Source organism: Mesoplodon densirostris, chromosome 15 (genome assembly GCF_025265405.1).
Source record: "Mesoplodon densirostris isolate mMesDen1 chromosome 15, mMesDen1 primary haplotype, whole genome shotgun sequence".
In the NCBI taxonomy this organism is placed as follows: Eukaryota; Metazoa; Chordata; class Mammalia; order Artiodactyla; family Ziphiidae; genus Mesoplodon; species Mesoplodon densirostris.
Window position 1 is genome coordinate 37,799,483 of NC_082675.1, and position 22,611 is coordinate 37,822,093.

General features: G+C 46.3%; 1 protein-coding gene across 3 annotated transcripts; it reads left to right on the plus strand.

Moving 5' to 3' along the window:
* On the plus strand, positions 1 to 22,212 carry ENOSF1 (enolase superfamily member 1). 3 transcript variants are annotated; one of them, XM_060119737.1, is made up of 16 exons: positions 1 to 86; positions 3,692 to 3,800; positions 7,951 to 8,066; positions 9,741 to 9,827; positions 10,181 to 10,207; positions 12,188 to 12,251; positions 12,350 to 12,397; positions 12,827 to 12,909; positions 13,689 to 13,723; positions 15,635 to 15,722; positions 17,220 to 17,354; positions 18,178 to 18,219; positions 19,023 to 19,152; positions 19,393 to 19,492; positions 21,082 to 21,163; positions 21,784 to 22,212. In XM_060119737.1, exons 1-16 carry the CDS (start codon positions 3 to 5, stop codon positions 21,883 to 21,885), a joined length of 1,332 nt encoding a protein of 443 aa, XP_059975720.1. In that variant the 5' UTR covers positions 1 to 2; the 3' UTR covers positions 21,886 to 22,212. The 3 variants fall into 3 exon arrangements, with proteins under 3 accessions (XP_059975720.1, XP_059975721.1, XP_059975719.1); XM_060119738.1 differs by lacking the exons at positions 1 to 86; positions 7,951 to 8,066 and having other exon boundaries at positions 3,738 to 3,800; XM_060119736.1 differs by lacking the exons at positions 1 to 86; positions 3,692 to 3,800; positions 7,951 to 8,066; positions 9,741 to 9,827 and adding an exon at positions 9,852 to 9,954 and having other exon boundaries at positions 12,188 to 12,260; positions 12,370 to 12,397.
* Positions 22,213 to 22,611: the final 399 nt, after the last annotated feature.

Genomic DNA, 22,611 nt, shown 5'->3' on the forward strand with positions numbered 1-22,611 from the left:
ACATGGTGCACGGCAAGATCTCTCGGCTCTCGGTCCGCGACGTGCGCTTCCCCACGTCGCTCGGGCGCCACGGCTCGGACGCTATGGTAAGCGCTGCCTAACCGCCGGAACCCTCCCGCCCCTCCGACACTGGGCCCTTTAGGCTCGGGGCACCCCACGGGCCCCAGGAAGGTTCCCAACCTTGGAACCGTTGCTTTTGTAAGTGGAGAGGTCGGGAAGGGGAATGAAGGTATCTAGAGACTCTCCACCCTCCTAGGGTTTTTTCTTTTTTCTTACTGTTCCTTTGCTGACGTTTAGTATTTCCTGTTTTTACATTTACAATTCTCATTTTGCTGGAAATGCGAATCGTATTTGCAAAACGATGTTGTTAGGTTCCCACCAGTGAAACCCTAAAACACAGCGCTAACTTCTCAACGAGAAGGAGACCAGGAAGCCCCGGGCAGGGTGTTTTAGGTGGTGATCCTGTTTCCGCCCCAGCTTGCTGTGTGACCTGGAAAAGCTCCTAACCCAAGAGGCCCATCGTGAAGTGAAGGAGTCACAGTCTGGCTGGAAAACCAGACGAACAAACTCGCAGTAACTGGGTTGTGTGAGAGGGGGCTCTCATGAAATTACCTGAAAACATGATTATAGAGGATGTGTCACATAAAGAGTCAAGTAGATGTCAGCCTTTGGAGATGCAGTAAAGTAAGCACTGAAGGGCATTTTTACTCCCTGAGAGTGTTAGTGGGACAGCCCACGCCGCCACCACCTTCTAGTGCAGTGGTTCCCAAATATGAGTCCTGTGCAGGGTCTCCTCCAGGCCTGTCCCCACTGGATCCTCACTGCCCCTCCCGGCCCACTCACACATGGCACACTGGAAAAACAAAGTTGCAGGGTCTGTAATGAATGTGTGAAACATCCATGTTAGGATAATGATTATCTGTTACTTGTATGGAGGCAGGGGAATGGGTACCCAAGGACTTTCATTCACACTGTAAAGTTTTGCCTCTTAAGCTGGGTGGAGGGCACCCTGATGTTTATTACATTCCCTAGGCTCTTTGTGTACCTGAAATGACCTCTTGTTAAAAAGTGCTAAAGTTACTTAAAAGAATGTCCTTTATTCTGAGATTAGGTTCTTCCTGCTTTTAAAAACCCTTATTTGTCCTTTCTTATATGATGTTATGGTAAATGACAAAAAACACCCACTGGGCAATCCTTTGTGGATCTCCAAACAAATGTTTGAAATTTTACTGACTCGTAAAATTCAAATACCTGATCATGTGCTATCGCCTCTGCCTCTCTGAGGTGTAGCAGCTGTGGGGAAACCACACAATCTCTCCAGGCCTGGGTTTTCTCATCTGTAAAATGGGTATAACAGTGTCTGCTTTATACATGTAAATGAGATGTGTGTAGAGAGCCTGACACAGAGAGAAGGCTGGCAATAACTGTGGCTGTGATTACTGTTTACATATGAAGAAACTGAAGCAGAAGAGTGCTGACCTCCACTTTTCTCTTCTTTGAATTTGTGAAGTGTTAAGGTTGCTGGCTTACCGTGGAATAATTTAGGAAATGGAATTTGTCTCTGGCCTGAGTGGTTTATGACCTCTGGGTCAGGAGAGAGTATTATCTGACAGCTGTATTTTTTTTTATTAGTTTCTGCTTTATAACAGAGTGAATCAGTCATACATATACATCTGTTCCCACATCCCTTCCCTCATGCATCTCCCTCCCTCCCACCCTCCCCACTGACAGCTGTATTGCAAGCTCATAAATACTGAAGTATTATCTCCCACAGATATGGTGTGTGTTGTACGCTGATTTCCAAGTGCCTTCCTTTTATTTTATTTATTTATTTATTTATTTATTTGGCCACTCCGAGGCATGCAGGATCTTAGGAGATCTAACTCATGCCCCGTGCAGTGGAAGCACAGAGTCCTAACCACTGGACCACCAGGGAACTCCCCCCAAGTGCCTTCTTAATCGCAAGTCTGCTTGTCAGTCCTCAGCAGTACTGCCATGACTCTGAGGATTGCTCCCCGCACCCTTACTGCACGCAGCACTCAGCAATTCACCTCCCTCAGCACTTAGCAGCAGAGCGAGCCTTCCTGATCACAAGTAGGGTATTTTCATGAAGGAGCCCTGAAACTGTTCCCCATATTTGTTCAAGCAGTGGGTTCCAGTTACGAGTTCTTACCAGCCTTTTAAGAAATGTGGAGCCCTCGGGCCTGCGGTGCTCTTAGCAGCGCTTATCCAGGAGCTCACTACGGTTCCAGAGAGCCCAGCTCCAGCTGAGCCTGCCACTTCCCAGCCAGACTTTTTTTTTCTTTTCCATTATAGTTTATATTAGATATTGAATGTAGTTCCTTCTGCTATACAGTAAATACTTCTTGTTTATCTATTTTATATATAGTAGTTTGTATATGTTAATTCTAAACTCCTAATTTATCCCTACCCGCCTTCTCCTTTGGTAAGCATAAGTTTGTTGTCTATGTCTGTGACACTGTTTCTGTTTTGTAAAGTCCATTTGTGTGTCATATTTTAGATTCCACATATAAGTGATATTGTATGGTATTTGTCTTTCTCTGTCTGACTGACTTCACTTAGTGTGCTAATCTCTAGGTCCATCCATGTTGCTGCAAATGACATTACTTCAGTCTTTTTTACAGCTGAGTAATATTCCATTGTATATATGTACCACATCTTCTTTATCCATTCATCTGTCAATGGACACTTAGTTTGCTTCCATGTCTTGTCCCAGCCATACTTTTCCTCTCCATTCCCCGTTGTCTGCTGAGCTCCCTGGAGCTGCTGTCCAGACCACTCTCTCCCGCCTCTGCCACCCAGTCCTGTGCCACTGTGTCGCCACAAAGACTGAAGACTAATGCGCCCTTGGCCCCACCTCTGCGCATCAGCCTCCAGCCATCCCTCTCATCTTTCCCTTTATTCTGTAAGGCGTGTCCTTCTCCAGAACTGATTTACGCCTGTGTCCCCATGCTCACCTTTCCTGACTGCCAGGGCCTGTTCCCTTTTCATTTTAAGTCTCTCTCCTTTTCTAGTGGCCCCTCTCCATCCCACATGGACAGGGCTTCCCACTTTGGAATAGTCTTTACTTGGCCCTTACACCTCTCCACCCCGTTTCTGTCCCTTCCCCACCAAACCCTAGATTACTGGCCCATGCCTGTTGCCTCCATCCCATACATCTACTTCCTCCTTAACCTGAAGTCGACCTGTGTCTCCTTCCTTCTCTTGGAACTGCCCTTTCTATTTCTGCTTCCAGTGTCCTTCACCCTGGTCTACATTTCTTGCTGTCTGCTGCCCACCCCTCCCTCGCTGACCACTTGCCTTTCTGGCTGCTCCTTCCTATACTGACGACCTTCTTCCCTTTCAAGGCTCAGGCCTCAATGCCTTTCCTGTCTCATCACACACTCCCATTAAGACCCCCTCTGTGTTCATGGCTTCAGTGACCATTTTTATGCCAAAGACTCCCAGATCTCATTCCTGGATCTTCACTCTCACCTCAAGTCCAACTGCCATCCTTCAGGAGGACATTCCTTTTGTCCATTCAGAGCTCCTGTGTTTCCTTTGGGGAACATGAACAGTCCCCTCTGATGGGAACTCTTGTTGGTGTTTTCTGTTCTTACGTGATGTCATTCCCGGGTTTATTTGGGGATTTCTCATGTTTGCGGATTTGGGGGGAGCATTTCCCCTGCAGCACACAGACCCTGATTACTCAGCTGCCTACGTTGTCTTGGAGACGGATGCGGAAGATGGACTCAAGGGCTACGGAATCACCTTCACTCTGGGGAAAGGCACTGAAGTTGGTGAGTTGAACATCCCTTGAGGTTCCAGAATGCTTAAGTTTCATTTACATTCCAGTTCTGACCTTTTTTTCCTCCGTATTTACACTGCTTGAAGTGAGTAAAAACAATGTTTGATGTTTTATTTCATTGGGATAAATTTTTAAATAGCAGAATTTGACTTATCTCCTTGTAGTCATCCATAGACTGCAGGTGAATCCTTGAATCTCAGCAGATTTCTCTGCAGAGCTTTGAGGACCTGAACCGCGTGAGTGAGTGAGGGACATGACGTAGGCAGGCATACATTCACAGAACAAGGCTTATTGTTGTGTGCACAGAGTCTACTTGCTTTTTTGAATATTCCACACCGAGTTGGTTTCAAGTTCACTGCTCTTCTGGGCAGAAAAGGCTGTAGGTCCTGCCCAGTTTCAGAACTCTCATCTGGAAGAGCAGATAGTGAAGAATGCACATTGAGCCGTGAGTAGGCTTGTCTTTTCTCGGAGCTGGACGAGGGCTCAGCAGTCTTGAGCGTCCACATTTTTGGAGATAAGGAAACTGAGGCCCAGACAGCTGCTCGGTTAGTCCTGACTGCCTGAAGTGCTTTCTCTCCGGAATATTTACATACAAATTATTTGCTTGTTTTTTCTTTTAAATGCATAATTGTTTTTTTTTAAATGCACGCACAGTGTACAAAATTCAATATGTACAAAAAGAAGACCTCTGACAGATCAATTCCAATGGCTCATTAGGAGCTGAAGCTGAATTATGATAGGTTGAAAGGTGAGGGTCCAGGAAGGGAGGAAATAGATTCTCTAACTTTGGTGGTGATGCGATACCTCCCTCATGGATATTTGTACTGTCAGCCCTTGCCTAGTTGTAGAAGAAAAGTCTTGACCCACTGAACGATTTTAGTATCATCGAGCAGATAAAAGGTGTGTGTGTGTGTGTAGGACAAGGGAATCTTTCTTGAGCGTTATGTGGATGCCATCAGGCTGTTCCAGCTCCTCCCAGGGCTGCCATCCAGTCATCCGTCAGCTGGGCCTTCCGCAGACGCCTCCTGTGTGCTCCTGTGTGCTAGGCGCTCTGCCAGGCACTGCAGAAATGACTTTACAAACAGAGAGAAAGGGGACAGAGTCCCACGTACAAGGAGAAGGAAAGCACAAACTTTCCTTGAGACATAGAGAGACAGACATAGGGAGACAGACATAAAAGAATCAATAGTGCAGTGCGAGAAGGACTTTTTTTTTTTTTTTTTTTTTGAGTACAAGCTACACGGAAAGTTTAGTTCATTGCCCAGGAGGGTCAGGACGGCTTCAGAGCAATGGTGAGGTTTTGAGATGAGCCTTGAGGGGTAACTAGGAATTGGCTGGGCAGAAGGAGGCACCTCGGCAATGATTCCCTGACCCCCTCCCCCTAAGTCAACCATTCACTGTTGATGTTTTCCCCCAGGCAGTGACCGCTGACCCCCACAGGTTGCTGAGCTGTGTATCAGCTTCTCCTGCAACTTTAATTCTCTGGTGTAAGTTGAGCACTTTATGAAGCTGCTTTCTCCAACTATACAGGGCGGCCCCCAGAGTTTGTACAAAACTCAGCAAGCTTACAAGATGTGTTCTGGGACAAGCCATAAGAACCACTCTCTGTTAACAGCCAGGACCTGGAACTGGGCCTGCAGCGGAGGGACGCTGCACTGTCACGTGGTCCCTGGGACAGATGTGTTGCTGAGTTCACTGTGTGGGGACCTCCCTGACCCCTCCCCTCCCCACACTGTCCCAATGGATGCCTCGAGCAGGAGAAATCAATTTCCATCTCTCTGTGCCTGGAACAAATGGCTCTTTTGTGGTGATGGAGGTGCCTTCCGCCTGTTTCAGACCACAGCATGACGGAACCCATTTTAATTTTAACCTTGTTGCATTTTTCAGGTGACTCACTGCCACTGCCATCTCACTGAACGTGTTATGTGGTGTTCAAATTAAAGTTGAAAAAAATTCCATTAGCTCATCACGGTTCTTCTGCAGCCTTTATCAGCCTACTTACCTAATCATCCATCTTTTATGATCCAAGAAAACAGAAAGAAAACAATGCTTTCCTCATTACTGTGAAGAAAGCGCCTATATGTGAGACAGCGGGGAACGTTATGGTTGATTTTTTATGTATAAATGAGACCAATATAGTTTATTTTAATAGGAAAAGAAAAAGAGGTGAAAAAAGCATAATTTTTAAAGAGAAAAAATGGTCATAAGGGTTCTTGCCAGCATGAGAGTTCAGACCCACGGTCCTCCATAGCCTTTACTGACTTGTCCCTCCCGGGCAGGAGGTGCCAGGAAATGAGTCCTGGACAGATGTAGTCACAGGAGACAACCCTGGCCTCAGTCAGCATGGAGCTGCCTCCAAGGCCGAGTGTTTCCAGACGGATTTCCCACCCATCACTTCAGACGTGCACACCTGAAGTAGACTGTTCTCCACACTGGAGTCAGACCACCACCGCCCAGATTTCTGTGGAAGGCACCAAATTTTAGTAAACATCCTGCAGTGGCCTCAGTTTGAGCGAGGAGAATCCACATCCTCTAGATGAATGTATTAGTGTTGCTTGCGCTTCTCTTAGAGCTGTGAAAGATGAGCCCATCCTCAACATTTGTTAAATGTGTTTGCTTTGTGATGCAAACAGCCCATGGTTTTCAGCAACCATCTATCTCAGTAGAACAGAGGTTTGATGCAGATAATGATACGGACTTTCTGAGTCGCTGACTTACTCTTCAGATGTCTTTAATCCAAGAGCACCAGCCATCAAGGAGTGAGGAACCCTGTCTTCTCACAGTTCTAGGGAATGAGCACCTGAACTGGAATCAGTCTGCATTCCATTAACAAAAGCCCTAGAGAACACGGAAGGTGTGGATCAGCCCTAAATGCTCTATGTGAGAGCCAGTGCGAATTATCTGAGGGCTGCGTCACACAGAGGCCAAGCAGATCCTAAGAACATGTTTTAATACTTTCAAAACATCTTTCTCCTAAGATCTGACTGATAGTAAAACTGTGCCTCTACAACTACCCTGTGAAATGATGTGAGAATTTTAATATTGAAGCAGTGGCTATACCAAACAAAAGTTGATCAAAATTTTTTATAATAAATTCATTGCTTTAGGGCTAAGTTGATGACTTGGTTTGATTATTTTGGCCATTTACACATAGACTGAGTGTTTTATAGACTGAGCAAAGGATAGAAGGATCTTTCCCATACAGTTTGTTACTTTACTTGTTCATCTGACATAACACAATGAAGTCTTTTTAAAGTAGAAGACCAGGGCTTCCCTGGTGGCGCAGTGGTTGAGAGTCCGCCTGCCAATGCAGGGGACATGGATTCGTGCCCCGGTCCGGGAAGATCCCACATGCCGCGGGGCGGCTGGGCCCGTTAGCCATGGCCGCTGAGCCTGCGCGTCCGGAGCCTGTGCTCCACAGTGGGAGAGGCCACAACAGTGAGAGGCCTGCGTACCGCAAAAAAAAAAGAAAAAAAAAAAAAAAGAAAAGAAAAATAAATAAATAAATAAAGTAGAACACCAAAAATAAGTTATTGATGGTAATGCTGACCCAAATGAAGATTAACTTTGAAATTAGTTATGAAAAATGTAGTCTATCACAAGTCAATGGTAAGAAATTTAATGTTTATGAAAAATGTTTTCATGTAGTTTAACATTTTACATGTAAGTATTAAGCTAATTGCAAATACATTTCATTTTTAATAGTTATGCTGTGAATTCAAGATACTTTCTATACTTGACAATGATGAAAAGGCATTTTTTAAAAGAATTCTATAAGAGTCTTATTCCTTAGGAACAATGAATTAGCAAGGTTTGGTTTTGAAGCTGACATATGGACACTTTACAAAGTGAACAGGAAAATGATTTGGGAACATGATTTAAACTTTCAGATTATGGCTCTGTCAATCAAAATGGGTTTGCTCTTTTCAGAAATTAAGCTCAGTATAGAGATTAACAGCTATTCTATTGTGTGCTATTAGTTATGACAACCATAGAGGACATATTTGGGGCAATTTTTAAAGGCATGTACCTTTTGTATTTAAAATTATTTTCATTAATGCCCACATTAGATTGTTTGTGGTGCTTGCATGTCTTAATTTATTTACACCAAAACTAAACAAGAATTAAATCCCCTTTAATAGTTGTCTGTGCTGTGAATGCCCTGGCCCCCCACCTGCTTAACAAGGACCTCAGGGACATTGTTGGTGATTTCAGAGGCTTCTACAGACAGCTCACGAGCGACGGGCAGCTCAGATGGGTAAGGGACCTGTTTTGTAAAACACTTCTATAAATAACTCAGGTCTCATGTCCTTTGATTGCAGCATTTGTGAAAATAGAGACAGGTTTACAGTTTTAAGGTAAAACATTTTATTCAGATAAATTAGGGCTTGAACCATTTGGGCAATCAGTATTTTGAGGTAATCTGTTCCTTTCTATTAGACTTGAATCTGGACATATTTGGATCCTATCTCTGCCCTTATGGACCTCATCTCTGCTCCCTGGATGGGGAGAAGTAGTCTAGACCCTCTAGAGGATAAAGTGCTGAATGGGCAGCCTTTTTAAGGGAGACATAATATGAGTAGAATTGAAGTTGTGGGAGGCGGTTATTAAGGACAAACGTAAGAGAAGAGCAAAGGTTAAGAAGAGAAAGACCAGAGCACCTTTATGTGTATAGGGCTATATTTGAACCCTAAGTTCAAAGCATGAAGAAAATGAGGTTCTAGAGAGAGGATTTTATCACAGTAAGGTCAGTCTAGCAGCCAAGACCTTGCCGATGTCTCCTGACATCAGCTCTGTCTTTTCCTAAGTGCTCAGTCTCCTGTCCATGCACAGAGAAAGGCACATTGTCCACATTGTCTCAAATTTCATTCTTAACTTCTGCCAACCAAGTGAAACTTGCTTTTAAAGCATCCCTTCGAAGGTCGAATCTGGGACAATTCAAGCATCAAAAGAAGTGTGGTGGTGATGTTTACCAGTCACTGAATAACCTAAGACTCCATGAGTCTGTTCAGATAGCAAACAACCAACCAACAAGGGAAACTTTGTCATTACAATCAAATACACACTAATATAACAGGAATGGTAACATTAGAAAACCACCATATTACAATCATACCTGTAATTGATTGAGGTAAGAATCACCAATGGATGCTAAAACTTGGGGGCAATATTAATCTCCTTACTTAGAAAGGGAAATGGTAACCACACAGTGGGGAAGCCTAAAGGATACTGCCTTACCCAAGTTCTAAAAGATAATAGCCCTAACAAAAAAATGTGGTGGCAACGTTGCAACCTAATCATGATGGGGCTGCAGACCAACCCAGATGGAGGAACACTGTGTAAGTCAACTGGCCTGTACTCTTTGAGAATATTGATATCATTTTTAAAAAGAAGAAAAGTTACTCCAGATAAAGAGAGACTAAAGTGAAATGTCAGCTAAATGCAATATGTGAATACAAGAAAGTACATTATTGGGACAATTGGTGAAATTTGATTATGGACTGTCTTTGTAGGTAATAGTATTCTATCAATGTTATATTCCCTGAATTTGATCCTTGTTCTATGGTCATGTAAGAGAATGTCCTTGTTTTTAGGAGCTACATTCTGAAGTATTTAGGGTTAAAGGGGCATGATATTTGCAAGTTACTCTCAGATTACTCAGTGAAATAAGTTTATATTATATATTTTATTTTTCTGTACATATGTGTATATGTGTGTATATATGTATATGCAAAGAGAGAGAGAGAGAAATATATAGTTCTTTGTACTATTCTTGCAAATCTTCTATAGGTTAGAAACTATTGAAAAAGAGCTTACCCTCTAAGTGAGTTTCCATCGCTGCCTTTTAATTCATGAAACATGTCCCTGGCTAGAAGACCTAAATATCTTTTTCTTTTCTAAGAAGTGCTGGTGTGTTTTGCTTCCTAACCAGATCGGTCCCGAGAAGGGTGTGGTGCATCTGGCCACGGCGGCCGTTCTCAATGCCGTGTGGGACCTGTGGGCCAAGCAGGAGGGAAAGGTAATCCTCCAGACAGCACCTCTGTGACCCTGCAGCACAAACACTTCCTCTACGAGCAAAGGCAAACGCACAGCAGGCTCCCAAGTGACATACGGAGAATTGTTCGATTATTCGTCTCCGCTGAGAGGTACTGGCCACAGTCAGGTTGTTGTTGGAGTAGGTTAGAAAGGGCTGAGCAAGAAGGGGTGGCAGAGACGAGGGGCTGGGAGGCAGAGTGAGCCGATGGGCAGGCAGGCAGGTGTTAGTCTGATAGTGGGAATTTGCCACTAGTGCATTTACTGTCAGAAAACAAGTGGGTACTTCACACGTTTTGGGTACTTCACACATTTTACAAATCTTTTCTTTTCTTCAAGCCTCTGTGGAAGTTACTTGTTGACATGGTAAGTAAATTCTTTAATATTCTCATTGTTTCTGTAAATGGAATGGATTTCATGGATTACTTGCCTTTTGATAATCAGTAAACACATTCAGCACTGTCTCTGGATCAATCACTGTAGTGCTGATCAAACAAAACCCAGTAAAGTCTAATATTCTTTTTATTTTTTGGCTGCGTCGGGTCTTTAGTTGTGACACGCGGGATCTTTGCCTCGTGCGGGCTCTTCGTTGCGGCGTGTGGGCTTCTCTCTAGTTGTGGCGTGTGGGTCTTTTCTCTCTCCAGTTGTGGCGTGCGGGCTTCTCTCTAGTTGTGGCTCGCGGGCTCCAGAGCGCATGGGCTCAGTAGTTGTGGTGCACGGGCTTAGTTGCCCAACTAGGGATTAAACCCGCGTCCCCTTCATTGCAGGATGGATTCTATACCACTGGACCACCAGGGAAGTCCCAAGTCTAATATTCTTTTTCTGGTATTTGAAGTAACAAAGAGCTGTGCTCATGCAGGCAGGGAGGTCCGATGGTCCCGCCTCCCCCACTGTGGCACTTGCTTCCACATGTAATACAAATTCTTGAGTTTCCATTTCCTAACTGTGAAAAGGGGATAATCATAACTTCTCTAGAAACTCCATAGAATTGGTTTAAAGGCAATTGAGAAAAGTGCTTTACAAACTCTGATGAGCAAGATGTTATTATTAAAATATTATCTGGTCACTTTGACTCCAAGAGTAAATGGCAGATCAGACTCTTGAGCAAGGAGCCCACGGTGAATTCTAAAGATGTGCCCCTGCCGTTTCCTTTCTCCTTGACCTGTTGATATCAGGGATGAGCACCTGGCTGCCAAGGAGGAAAAAACTCTGGGCAGGTTAAGGGGAGTGAACTTCAGACCCAGGCAGACCTGGCTTTGAATCTGGACTCCACCACTTCCTGGCTGTGTGACCTTGAGCATGCCGCTTAACCTCTCTGAGCATCATCTTGCTCGGGGCGATGCCTTAGATGGTTGCTGAAAATCTGGTAGTTAACAAACGAAGGTCCTGGGACTTCCCTGGTGGTGCAGTGGTTAAGAATCCGCCTGCCAGTACAGGGGACACGGGTTCGAGCCCTAGTCCAGGAAGATCCTACATGCCTCAGAGCAACTAAGCCTGTGCGCCACAACTACTGAGCCTGCACTCTGGAGCCCACGAGCCACAACTACTGAGCCCGTGTGCCCTAGAGCCCGTGCTCTGCAACAAGAGAAACCACCGCAATGAGAAGCCTGCGCACCGCAACAAAGAACGGCCCCCACTCGCCGCAGCTAGAGAAAGCCCGCACCCAGCAACAAAGACCCAACGCAGCCAAAAATAAAATAAATAAATTTACTAAAAAAAAGAAAAAGAAAAAACAAAGAACCATGGCCTTGAAGACTGTTGGGCTGGCAGACGTTGTCTCTTCTCTGGAGGAAAGCAAAAATGAGAGGCTGTAACATCATCTCTCTGACATCGTTGCGGGTGGCATGGGGGCGCCATCTGAAGGGGAAGGACGTGGACCTCTTGAGCCACCTGCAGGCTCAAGGTTGGCCTCTCAGAGGGGTGCTGGAGGTGGCCCCCAGAACTGAATGATTTGGGGCCACTAGGAAGGTGCCTGAAATCCCACCTGTGGACTTTTCATTCTTTTCGATCCTGTTCCCTGTTTCAATGCCAGTGGTCTTAAAAGAAGCAGAATCTCAGCATTGAGAGCTTTTATGATACTTAAGGGTTACAGTGGAGTACTATTGGTCACAGTACAACCTGCTTCCAAACTGGCTGACTTAGATTGGGGTGGGGGGGTCTCGCCAGAGACCCAGCTGAGAATGTGGGCCTCCCCAGTGAGGCCAAAGCCCCGACTTCGGGGAGGGAGGAGAAGGGGACCCAAAGGTCCTTTCCCGGACAGAATAAGCCCATGTCCAGCAGATTCTTAGAAACATAATCCACTTGTGAATTGATGTGGGCCTTTCCTACCTGCTGTCTTGCCGCCAGGACCCCAGGAAGCTGGTATCCTGCCTAGATTTTAGGTACATCACCGACGTCCTGACAGAGGAGGAAGCCTATGGTGAGTCATCCCCAGGAACTGGGAGCTTTCTGGTCCATTCTTATATGGAAGCAGTGGGGCCGAGTGCTTTGTTGTCTAAAAGAGTGATAATGCTTTTTATTTTTTGCAGAAAGGTCAAGTTGGGAAAAAAGAGCGAGGTGGGTTGTGAGGAAATTCTCTTCATTATTTTTGCTATCATTGTGCACTTTTGAGTGTCCCCGTCCTTGAGTGTCCAGGGGTTCGCATCATCCCCCTGCAGCAGGCCCACGGACAGACGGTTGAGTCTAGATGCAGCGGCCTCCTGGTGTGATCTCTTAGGTTAGAGTTCACTTTGGCCACTGCTGGGAGCAAGGCTGGTTTTAGGGTTACACCACACGCCACGGGCAAGGCCTTGGCCAGCAGGGCATCCCAGGGGGTATCCCGGGCCCTGGGTGCGACATCCTTGGGATCCGCACCGCCTCCGGGTGCCTGTGCAGGGCGGGCAGGAGAACAGCTGGATTCTCTGTGGGCAGCGCCTTAGCCACGGGCAAGTCTAAAGCTGAAGGTCCCGCAAACACAAAATGTTGACGAGCGTCGTGTTTCCACAGAAGAGCAAATGCTGGTGCACGGCTACCCCGCCTACACCACGTCGTGCGCCTGGCTGGGCTACTTGGACGCCACACTGAAGCAGGTGGGTGCTTGAACCTGGTTTTCTAGACAGGCTTTCTGGAGAGACGTCATGTTTTCCTCTTAGCCTTTCTGAGTCGTTAGAGATCCCAGGCCTCGCCCTGGAGGTCCTTGGACGTGAGCAAAAGGAAAGCCGTTTCCGTTGTGGACGCTGGGCCCGTGAGCTGGTGAGCCCCACCTTGGCCTTGGAGGGGGAAGCTGATTCCCGGGCAGAGGCAGCAGCGTGACGTGGTGCCATGTGAGCCCTAACCGTGCTCCGCCTCGGCGTCCTCACTGCGAGGTGGGGAAATACTAGCTGTCCGGGGGCGGGGGTTGGTTCTGAGGATTCCGATGAATGCTGCCGTGGTGTGATGCTCGCAGCACATGGTGGCACCTGGTGGGCGGTCGGCGCCTGCCTGCTTGACTGCCCTTTCCCATCACCCCGCGCTCACCTGCCGCTGAGAGCGAGGAGGGGAGACTAGCTTCCGTTCGTTACTCTTTTATCCACTCATTCTGTGGATGCCACAGAACATCCTGACTTTAAAAAGAGGGACAGAAATGCTCCATTCCCCAACCAGGAATGTGGTGACCATTAATGAAATGGTTCCCATAGAGATGAGGAAAGAAAGTCACCAAGCGGTCATGCTCTGTTGGCTAAGCTGTTTCTGCTCTGAATTTCAACACATGGTGGTTCTTCTGGTTCACGGTACAGCCGTAGCATTTGTGAAGCCCAGTCAGTGGTGGCCACGGTGCTGCTTAGACCTAGGGGTGTGGGCGGTGATGGCTCTGCTCCTCTCCCCACAGCTCTGCAGCGAGGCGCTGGAGGACGGCTGGACCAGGTAACTTATTTGGGTGAACTTGACTCTCCAGTTAGCGAGAGAGGCTGGTCGGTTGAGAGGAGCCAGGATCCAAAGGTACCAAGGAGGCCAGGATTCGCCCGGAGCAGTCTGGTGTGTAAGGACACACCAGGGAAATTTCAGCTGAAGCTCTTTCTCCAAAGACGAGCTCTGAGTCTAGTTAGAATCCTGGAACATCAGAGTTGAAAGAGATCATCGATTTCCAGCCCTGATCTAGAAATCTACTCTTTACTATAGTAACAAGCATTGATTCAGCTTCTACGTGAAAACCTCCAGAGGCAGCGAGCTTGTAGGGCACTTGTGCATTGTTGGAAGGCTCTGAGTGTTAGAAGAGCTTCAGTGTAGCGGACCCTTTGCTTCCCTATAACTTCCAGCCACAGGTCGCAATAATTCTCTTCGGAGTTCTTCTCCCAAGAGCCTGGTCCCCCTCTTCCCCAGGCCACCTCCTCTCCAGACTAAGCCTCTGCCTTCTCTTCTGTCCTTCTCCTGCGTGGTTATGGACCCCTGGGCATCCTGGGGTTTCCTTGGGGTAAACTACGGTGGGCAGTGGCCCCAAATCCCGAAGCTGTGCAGGACACAGGGGCTATCACCTTTTGATCTGGTCACTGAGCCCATCCGTGTGGCTCAAGGTAGACATTGTGCCTGTGAGCTGTCACCAGGATCTCTGGGCAAGTCTGGCCACCCGCCTCCTGCCACTCCAGGTGTGGTCTGTGGAGCAGCAGCACTAGCGTGCCCTGCTGCTGCTCGCAGTAGATTTAGAAAACCATTTGTATAGGTTGCTTAATAAGTAAGGACCAAAAACAAGATCTCCCATCATCAACTTTAAAAAACAAGTGCAGAATCTTGGGCCTCACCCCAGACCTGCTGCATCAGAATCTGCATTCTAACAAGATCCCTGGGTGATCTGCGTACCCAGTGAACTTTGAGAGGCACTGAACTCTGGTTGAATCCTCAGCTAAGTAAAGGGTTGGGGACTGAGAACTTGATGGAGGCAGCATGAAGCAGTGGAAAGAGGCTTGGGATGTGGGGGATTTGGAATCAACATTATGTCTTTTCCCTTCATCTCCTGCAGTGCCTGCCTGCTGTGTGACCATGGGCACATTGTTCAACCTCTCTGAACCTCATTTTCTCTATATAAAATGGGAATAATAATATCTCATGGTTCTCCTCAAAGTTGCTGTCTCTGAAAAGGACCAGCACAGCTGGGATTGGTAGCAGGTGCTCAGTAAGTGCTGGCACCTTCCCTCCCTCCATGTACCCAGGAAAGGCTGGAGCAGACACCGCTAGGAGTCAGAGAAGGCCGAGGAGAGATTCCTAGGCCCCTGAGCATGGGAAGCCCAGCATCCAGAAGCTAAGGCTTCCACCCAGGATAGAAAGGTCATCTTTAGTGTGTTTGGTGCTGAGCGCAGGGGAGGGAATGGCACAGGCTGTGAGAGGGGCTTTTTTGTCAGCACAGAGGGTGGGTGTTGAGGACCTTGGGCCATCCTGGCTCCAAAGCAGCAGACTGGCGTCCGTGTGTAGGAGAGGCTGGTGAGTGAGGGAGAGGATGCCAGCTCACCCGCCAAGTCTGACTATGCCTTTTCCGTTCTTAACTCCTCTTCATGGCACAGCAAAAACTCAGTTAATGTTATTAAAGATCTAGCTGCTCCGTCCATTGCTGGACTTCAGGACAGCAGGTAATTTAGAGTTACTGCCCCGATACTGAATAAAAAGATACACTTACAGGGTTATTTTTGAGTGGCTTGTCTGAAGATTGATTGGGAAAGGGCAAGAGTTTACTAGAAAATGTGACCTGTGAATTATTGACAGAAACAGTCACTTCTGCAGAAAAGCCACGTATCTTTGCCAAGTCAGGGGACAGATCTAAGTTACGAGACCAAACTTATTTTATAGGTTTAAGGTAAAAGTTGGTGCTGATCTCCAGGATGACATCCGTAGATGCCGACTCATCAGAAACATGATCGGCCCTGAGAAGACGCTGGTAAATAACCTCCCTGCCACTGAGAAGTAAGCAGCTGTATTTGAGAAGCCTTGTCTAGGGCCAAAATACAACTTGTTTCAAGCAAGGATTAAAGAACATTGGGAATTTTAACACCGTATGTCAGAAGTACAGCTTTGAGCTCTTGGAGTAGGCGAATTGTTTAAAAAAACAAACAAAAAAAACAACCCAAAAAACTGAGGGGGCTGATTGATAGTTTTTTTTTCTGCAGAACTAATTCAGTAAGATCAGGTTTAGGGATTGTTCCTTTGTGCTAGGACAGATGCGCCTGAGCAAACAGGTCTCCCATTGGCGCCCCCGGTATGTCAATCATTCAACACCCCTTCTTAAATCCGCCAACCCGCCTTCAGGTAGGTGGGTCTCAGGGAGCCATTGCTCAAGAAATGCTGGAACTTTTGCCGAGATAAATGTTAAGGATCAGTCATTCCTATGTATTTTTATAAAACATTTCTTCCTATGTGTAAAATATTTTCATAAAATAGTCACAGTAAGATGTTTTTATATCTTTTTGGAGGCATGTTTCATATATTAAAATAGAAGTTTTGAGTCCTGGACCTAAGATCAAAAGTCCCATTATTTATACATGAATTAATGCTACTTTTGTCTTGCGAGGTCATTCTCATCTAAATAATTTATGACAAGAATAGATTCTGGGCGCACTATCCTCTGGTTCCCACAGAGTCCCACAAGGGACCTCTTATCACTCAGCACATTCTACTAAAGAAATCCATCTCTGTGTCTGGCTTCTCCAAGTGTGATGATATCAGGGATGGAGAGGCCCTTTCTTGTCTCTGCACACCCAGCACCTGGCTTCCTGGCAGTCTCACTGCACACACAGGGCCCAGGCCTTAAGAGTGAGAGGCCTGGATTTGAACTCACCATTTACTTATCGTCCTTGAGCAAGTTAATTCTCTGCGTATCAGTTTTCTTGTCTGTAAGATGTGTTAATGTGAACTGCCTCATAGAGTTCTTATATTAAATGGGACAAAATCCATTAAATGCCTAGCGGAGTAGATGCCTAGTTAATGGTAAGAGTTTGGGTTATTTATTATTGTGCCAAACACATAGTAGGCAATAGCCAATAAGTGACTATTGAACGAACTCGGTATTAACTGTGCATGATTCAGAATGTGATAAAACAGTTCCTACAAATGATGAACCCTGCAAGACAAATGTATTTGGGTGGTTTCTAACTGTAGATCAGGCTGGAGCTCCAGGGCCAGCGAGCACTTCTGGGCCCAGGCCAGGGCACTTCTGGACCTCACAGTGGCTCCCTGAGTGACTTGCATCTCCTCTGAGACAGTATCTGGAGCCAGAGTTCATCTTGGTGGCTGCTCTCGGGCTCCTTTTGTTATGGGTGTGTGCTGGGCCCCAGCAGTCAGGGGCACCGAGTGACAGCGTTTCCTCCTGGGAGCCACAGCCTGCAGCAAGGTCAGCAGCGGGCACACCTCCCCATGAAGGGTCCCTCCGTCCTTTCAGATGATGGATGCCAACCAGCGCTGGGATGTTCCCGAAGCCGTGGAGTGGATGGCAAAACTGGCAGAGTCCAAGCCCCTGTGGATTGAGGAGCCCACCTCCCCTGATGATACTCTGGGGCGTGCCACCATTTCCAAGGTAAAAAACCTGCTGCTGCTGCTAGAGCGGTGGTCACAGATCCCAAGATTCCTGGGCTTATTCCCTTTCACAGTTCTAGTTATTTTAGAGAAACTAAATTGCTACAAGTTGAAAGGCTACCAGCAATCCAAAGGTTAACAGACCTGATTCCCATACTTTGTAAATACAGAAATCTGACTGATACTCAAATATTTTACTCACCCAGATTGAAACAAAGTGTAGATTCCTCTGGCTGATTCACAAGCAAAGGTTTGCTTAGCTAATGTCAAGGTCAGGCCTCCCCATGAGAAGGCTGCCCATCCGTTTCCACAGAGCCCTTGAACCAGGGCGCTTCCTGGGCAAACTCACCTGAATTTGGGCCGGCTTCTCTCCCTTTCATATGTAAGAATATGTGAGAAATATCCTGTCTCTCAGGGAGAGTCTCCCATTAGCCGGGTTCACAGCACAGATCTATAAGCCAGAGCGCCAGGTGGGTCACTCATAAGGAGAAAGTGTAACTTCTGGGAGCCCTATATTTTTGCATCCTGACAGAGCAAGCTCCATGAGCAGCCCTATTTAAACCAAAGGCTGCCGGATGGGTGAGAAATCAGGGAGGAACTGGTTGTGGGATGGAACACGTGCTGGGGTCAGACAGAGATGGCCCAGTGCACCCCCCGACCCCCTCTACCACCTTCTGCGGCTCCTTAAACTTCACACGGCTCGACGGCAGGGCTGTTTCCTTCTTCAGCTCTAAATAGCTGAACAGCTCTAAGTATTTTTAAACATTAGGAGTCTCAGTTCAAAAACTTAGGCAAATAACATCAGGTTGCCTTATATTTCACAGGCACTGGTCCCCCTGGGAATTGGCGTTGCCACCGGAAAACAGGTAAGAGATGTCTCCTCAGGGTCAGCACACACTGGCCACCGACTGGGGACACTGGCATATGCTAGGCTACATCACCTCTGTTGTTCTGAGTTGGGAGATTTTCTTAATCTTAGAAATTGGGTCACCTTAGACCACTTCATAGTCTGGAGTAACATATATATAGTAAAGAGCTTGCATGTTCTTCTACAATTCCTATGACTAAGGTCATTTATCTTTTTCAAAGTAGCTCATCGGAATTTACAAGGCAGCAATTTAAAGCTGCAGGGGCCTAATAAGCACCATGTGGTTTTAAGAAAGCCAGCTTCCAAACTGGGTAAACACGATAGCGTTCCCTTTTTGTGCTTATAAACGAAGCATAAGCGCCTGCCAAAGCCCGCGGCAGGCGGCCCACGAGCGGAGCTGTGTGAGGGAACAGATTCTCGGCTTTCCCAGCAAAAGGAGCAGCGCCGTTCTGCCACGCTTCTGTTTCGTCGCCCGCGCCACCTGCTCATCGCCATCCCCTTATTTCATCCTGATGCTTCATTTCCCACTTAGAGGTGGTGGTTATGCACTGATAGGTGGCGAGTGGTGTGACTTTTACATGACACACACGTGGTTCCGCCAGCAAATCTGTAACGAAGTGATCAGAAGGTCCCCGCCTGGCCTGTCAGGGCTCACCTCATGCCAAGTGAGAACAAAAAATGAATACACTCCGGGCTTCCAGGAGGCCACCGATGAGACTCAGAATGGGCACAGTGCCAGGTGTATAGATCCTGAAGGCCGAGGCTGACTCTTCTGTTGGTGTATTTTAATTCTATTTCCAGTGCCACAATAGAGTGATATTTAAGCAACTCCTACAGGCAAAAGCCCTGCAGTTTCTCCAGATCGACAGCTGCAGGCTGGGAAGTGTCAACGAGAACCTCTCAGTGCTGCTGATGGCCAAAAAGTTTGACAGTAAGGGCACCGCGGGGTCGCGGACCAAACACCATTTCCCTGCCTGGTTCCCTCTGGAGTTCCCCATTTTGACTTTTTTCTAACTCTCATTTAGGCTTAATCAGGGAATCTCTGATGATTTTCATTCCTAAATATTAATGATTTGATCACCTGCAGGCAACAAGCAAAGCCGCAGGTTCTCCTTCACTTCTCCCTCGCTGCCCTACTTGGCACTCAGTGGGAATCTGTCTACACTTTTAGTTCCTGTGTGCCCGCATGCTGGTGGAGTTGGCCTCTGTGAACTGGTGCAGCACCTGATTATATGTGACTTCATATCAGTCTCTGCAAGCCTCAAAGACAGGTCAGTGATGTGGCATTAACTTCAGTACTGTCTCTCAATCCAAGCCAGACCCCTGGCCACTGGCACATCCCATAACTCAAAGGCAGTTTGAGACCCACTACTGCATAGTCTTTTTTCTTCTAGAGGGTGGTTTCCTGGTAGCTGACTTACTGTTTTCTAGGTACATAAGGGGGGGTGGGAAGAGTCTGCAACCAAATGGAAACCAGAAACAGCTCCTGTTTGACTTTCTAAAGCCCCGCTTTCATCGTATGTATTCTCTCTGCTTCTGTCCAATTTCTTCCCAACACTGGAGTCTTCAGGATCTGGCTGCATCTTTTAGTTCCATCTTATTTCTCAACATGCGCCAGGTGAGCTTTAAATTAGGACAGTCTCCTTCCAGTCACCTGCAGACATACGAGTTTATTATGCCTTTCTTTCCTCCAAGAATTAAATGCGATAGCGCAAACATCACTAGGGGTATACAGTGAAAGTGTGAGGACACGCACGGGAAAGGTGAACATCAAGTTCAGGATTGAGAAGTGGTACCTGTGTGGGTCTACAGGGACTTCAACTATAAAGTAATGGTTCTTTCTGCAGCTGGGTATTTAAACCTGAGATATTTTAAACTAGAAAAACGAACACTCCTAGGTTATTCTGCTTTTGCCCCCTCATTTCAGTTCCTTAAAGCAGGACTAAGGGAGGGGCTCCAACCAACCTTGACAGGTCCTGCAAAGTTTTGAGGAATGCAAAAAAGAGGGTCAGCCCTGACCCACTGGACACTATGCCCACCCATGAGTGGGTGAGAACCTCATACCACCCCCTGAAAGCAGACCTCACTGCTTGGGAATGCCACCATGCAGGAGGGACAGCCACCAGACACAGATGCTGTGTGCTGTCACCTGCTTTGTAACCCTGTGTGTGGAGCACCGCTTCCCTGTTCATTCTTCAAGGCCCACTGTCCTCTCCCAAGGGGCCGGTTCTTCATCTGTAGCCTGTTCTTTATAGATTATACACAGTACATATTATAGTCAACAACTTGGTATCTACGGCCATTGAAACCACAAGGCCCTCTCTTACCAGTTCCTTTGTGTCCCCGGCACTGGACACAGGGCCTGCTCATCTCAGCTGTTCATTAACCAATGGCTGAAGTAAGGCAGCAGAATTAGGTCAGTTGCCCCAAGTCACAAAACTAGACAGTGGCTGACACCAAATTTGAACAGATTGGTCTGATCCTAAAACCTGTGTTCTTCTAAATCATTTGTGTAGCTGGAAGGGACCTCATTTGGTGACTTTAATCTGTTCACCTTTTGGCTAGAGGCACCCAAATAATCCCAGATACATCTAAGTCTAAATTGATGCCTTTTGGTTCACAAAACCTTAAGTTAAAAGATACTTCACAGTTCATTTCATCCAAGCCCCCACACTGCTTTACCTTACAGAGAAGAACCTGAAGTCCAGAGGCTGAGGGACTTACATAGAAATACATGGTATCAGCCAAGCCTTGGCAGAGTCCATCCTTTCTTAGTGGTGCTTGCCCCTTTGCCCTAACAGCACCACATGAACTATCTAACCGAAGGCATTGTTACCCCAACCCGATTCCTTCCTCCCAGGATGTGTGAATACGTCGACCACCTGCACGAGCACTTCAAGTACCCCGTGATAATCAAGGCAGCTTCCTACATGCCTCCTAAGGTGAGTTTGGCCAGGGAGGCCCCCCCAGAGGAGGCGCTGCCAGCCCTGCCCTACTCTTCTCAGGAGCTAGACCCCAGAGCACAAAGCTCTGTCTCCTTCAAGTCTGTTTTCAATATCTAGAAACAAATGGCTCTTTAGTCAGTCAAATTCCCCAGGCCTGAAGGTCAGGATGCCCCTGACAAGGATTCTCTCAGGCCAGCCTTTCCTCACCAGCTGGACCTGAAAACATGCACTCCGCACTCCTTGGGCCCTTCCTGCCCCAAACAAAACTAAACTAAAAAGAAAAACCCGGCACCATCTAGCAAGTTAGTGAAAGGTTTTGACTGCAGTTGTGTTATCTGTGCCATTTATCCTTCTGTTCAAGAGATTGGGGCTCATTTTCACCAACAGAGGTTGAACTATCAAAGGAAGTGTGACTAGTTAACTAATCCTGAGAAGCAGCCAATACAGTGCGTCCCTCGCCCCCATTTCAAACAACCTGCAAACTTATTTTTAAAATATTAATTCAGTTGCCTCTGGCTTTGATTTAAAAGCATTTCTAGGAACAGCAGAAATAAGTAAAATAAATGACTTTTGTTCTAGGTGGTTATTAACATGATTCCATTTTTTGTCTTTGACAGGATGCTGGTTATTCAACAGAAATGAAGGAGGAATCTGTAAAGAAACACCAGTATCCAGATGGTGAAGTTTGGGAGAAGCTCCTTGCTGCCCAAGGGAATTAGAGCTGAATGCTTAACAGCTTTTGCTTTAAGTGAAAAGGCTTAAAATTTCTTGGGTATGGTTCTACAAAAATAGAAAAAAAAATTCATCCTACCCATCAGAACAAGTTCAGCTGAAAGTCATACTAACCTCAGGCATCATTACTTGATCCTTTCAGCAAAAAACACATTCTCCTATGTAATCTTTAAACAAAAGTAGATCCAACTGCCTCAAAGTCCAGGAAGATGTTAAAATTTCTATCACGTGCTGGTACCTAGACATTAAACTTTGAAAATAAGCAGCCATGTTGGAATAATTCCTTAATCTTTTAAAAAACACACTTGTCATAAATTAGCATAATAAAACAGTCGTGCAGCACTATGGGGTATCTGATATGCAGCAAAGGTAAAAACATTTCACTGATCAGCCCTGAGGTGGTTTAGCATCTTTCTCTTGCTCAGTCTAAGCACGTTATTAGAGAATTCACACCATGCTGAAGCATTTCATAGACTATTTTTATAACCCTTAAAGCCTTTATCCCAAATAATCATTGTATTTTAATGATAAAATGCAGCTAGAATTAGATGAATCATAGAAAAATAGGGTGAAATATAGCTTAGTCAGCATTTCTAAAATATACCTTACCCATCTAAGCAGCATCCAAAAGAGAACACAGCATAGGTATGTTAAATCTGTTTTAGGCAGGAACTGAGCAGATAAATGGCAACATGGAATTAAACAAAACAAAA

Bases quoted from the DNA above. Each gene is read 5' to 3' on its own strand.
- ENOSF1 (XM_060119737.1), top strand. From the start codon at position 3: ATGGTGCACGGCAAGATCTCTCGGCTCTCGGTCCGCGACGTGCGCTTC. The intron at 18,220-19,022 runs GTAAGAGATGTC...TTCTATTTCCAG, and splicing joins GCGTTGCCACCGGAAAACAG to TGCCACAATAGAGTGATATT. The intron at 21,164-21,783 runs GTGAGTTTGGCC...TGTCTTTGACAG, and splicing joins CTTCCTACATGCCTCCTAAG to GATGCTGGTTATTCAACAGA.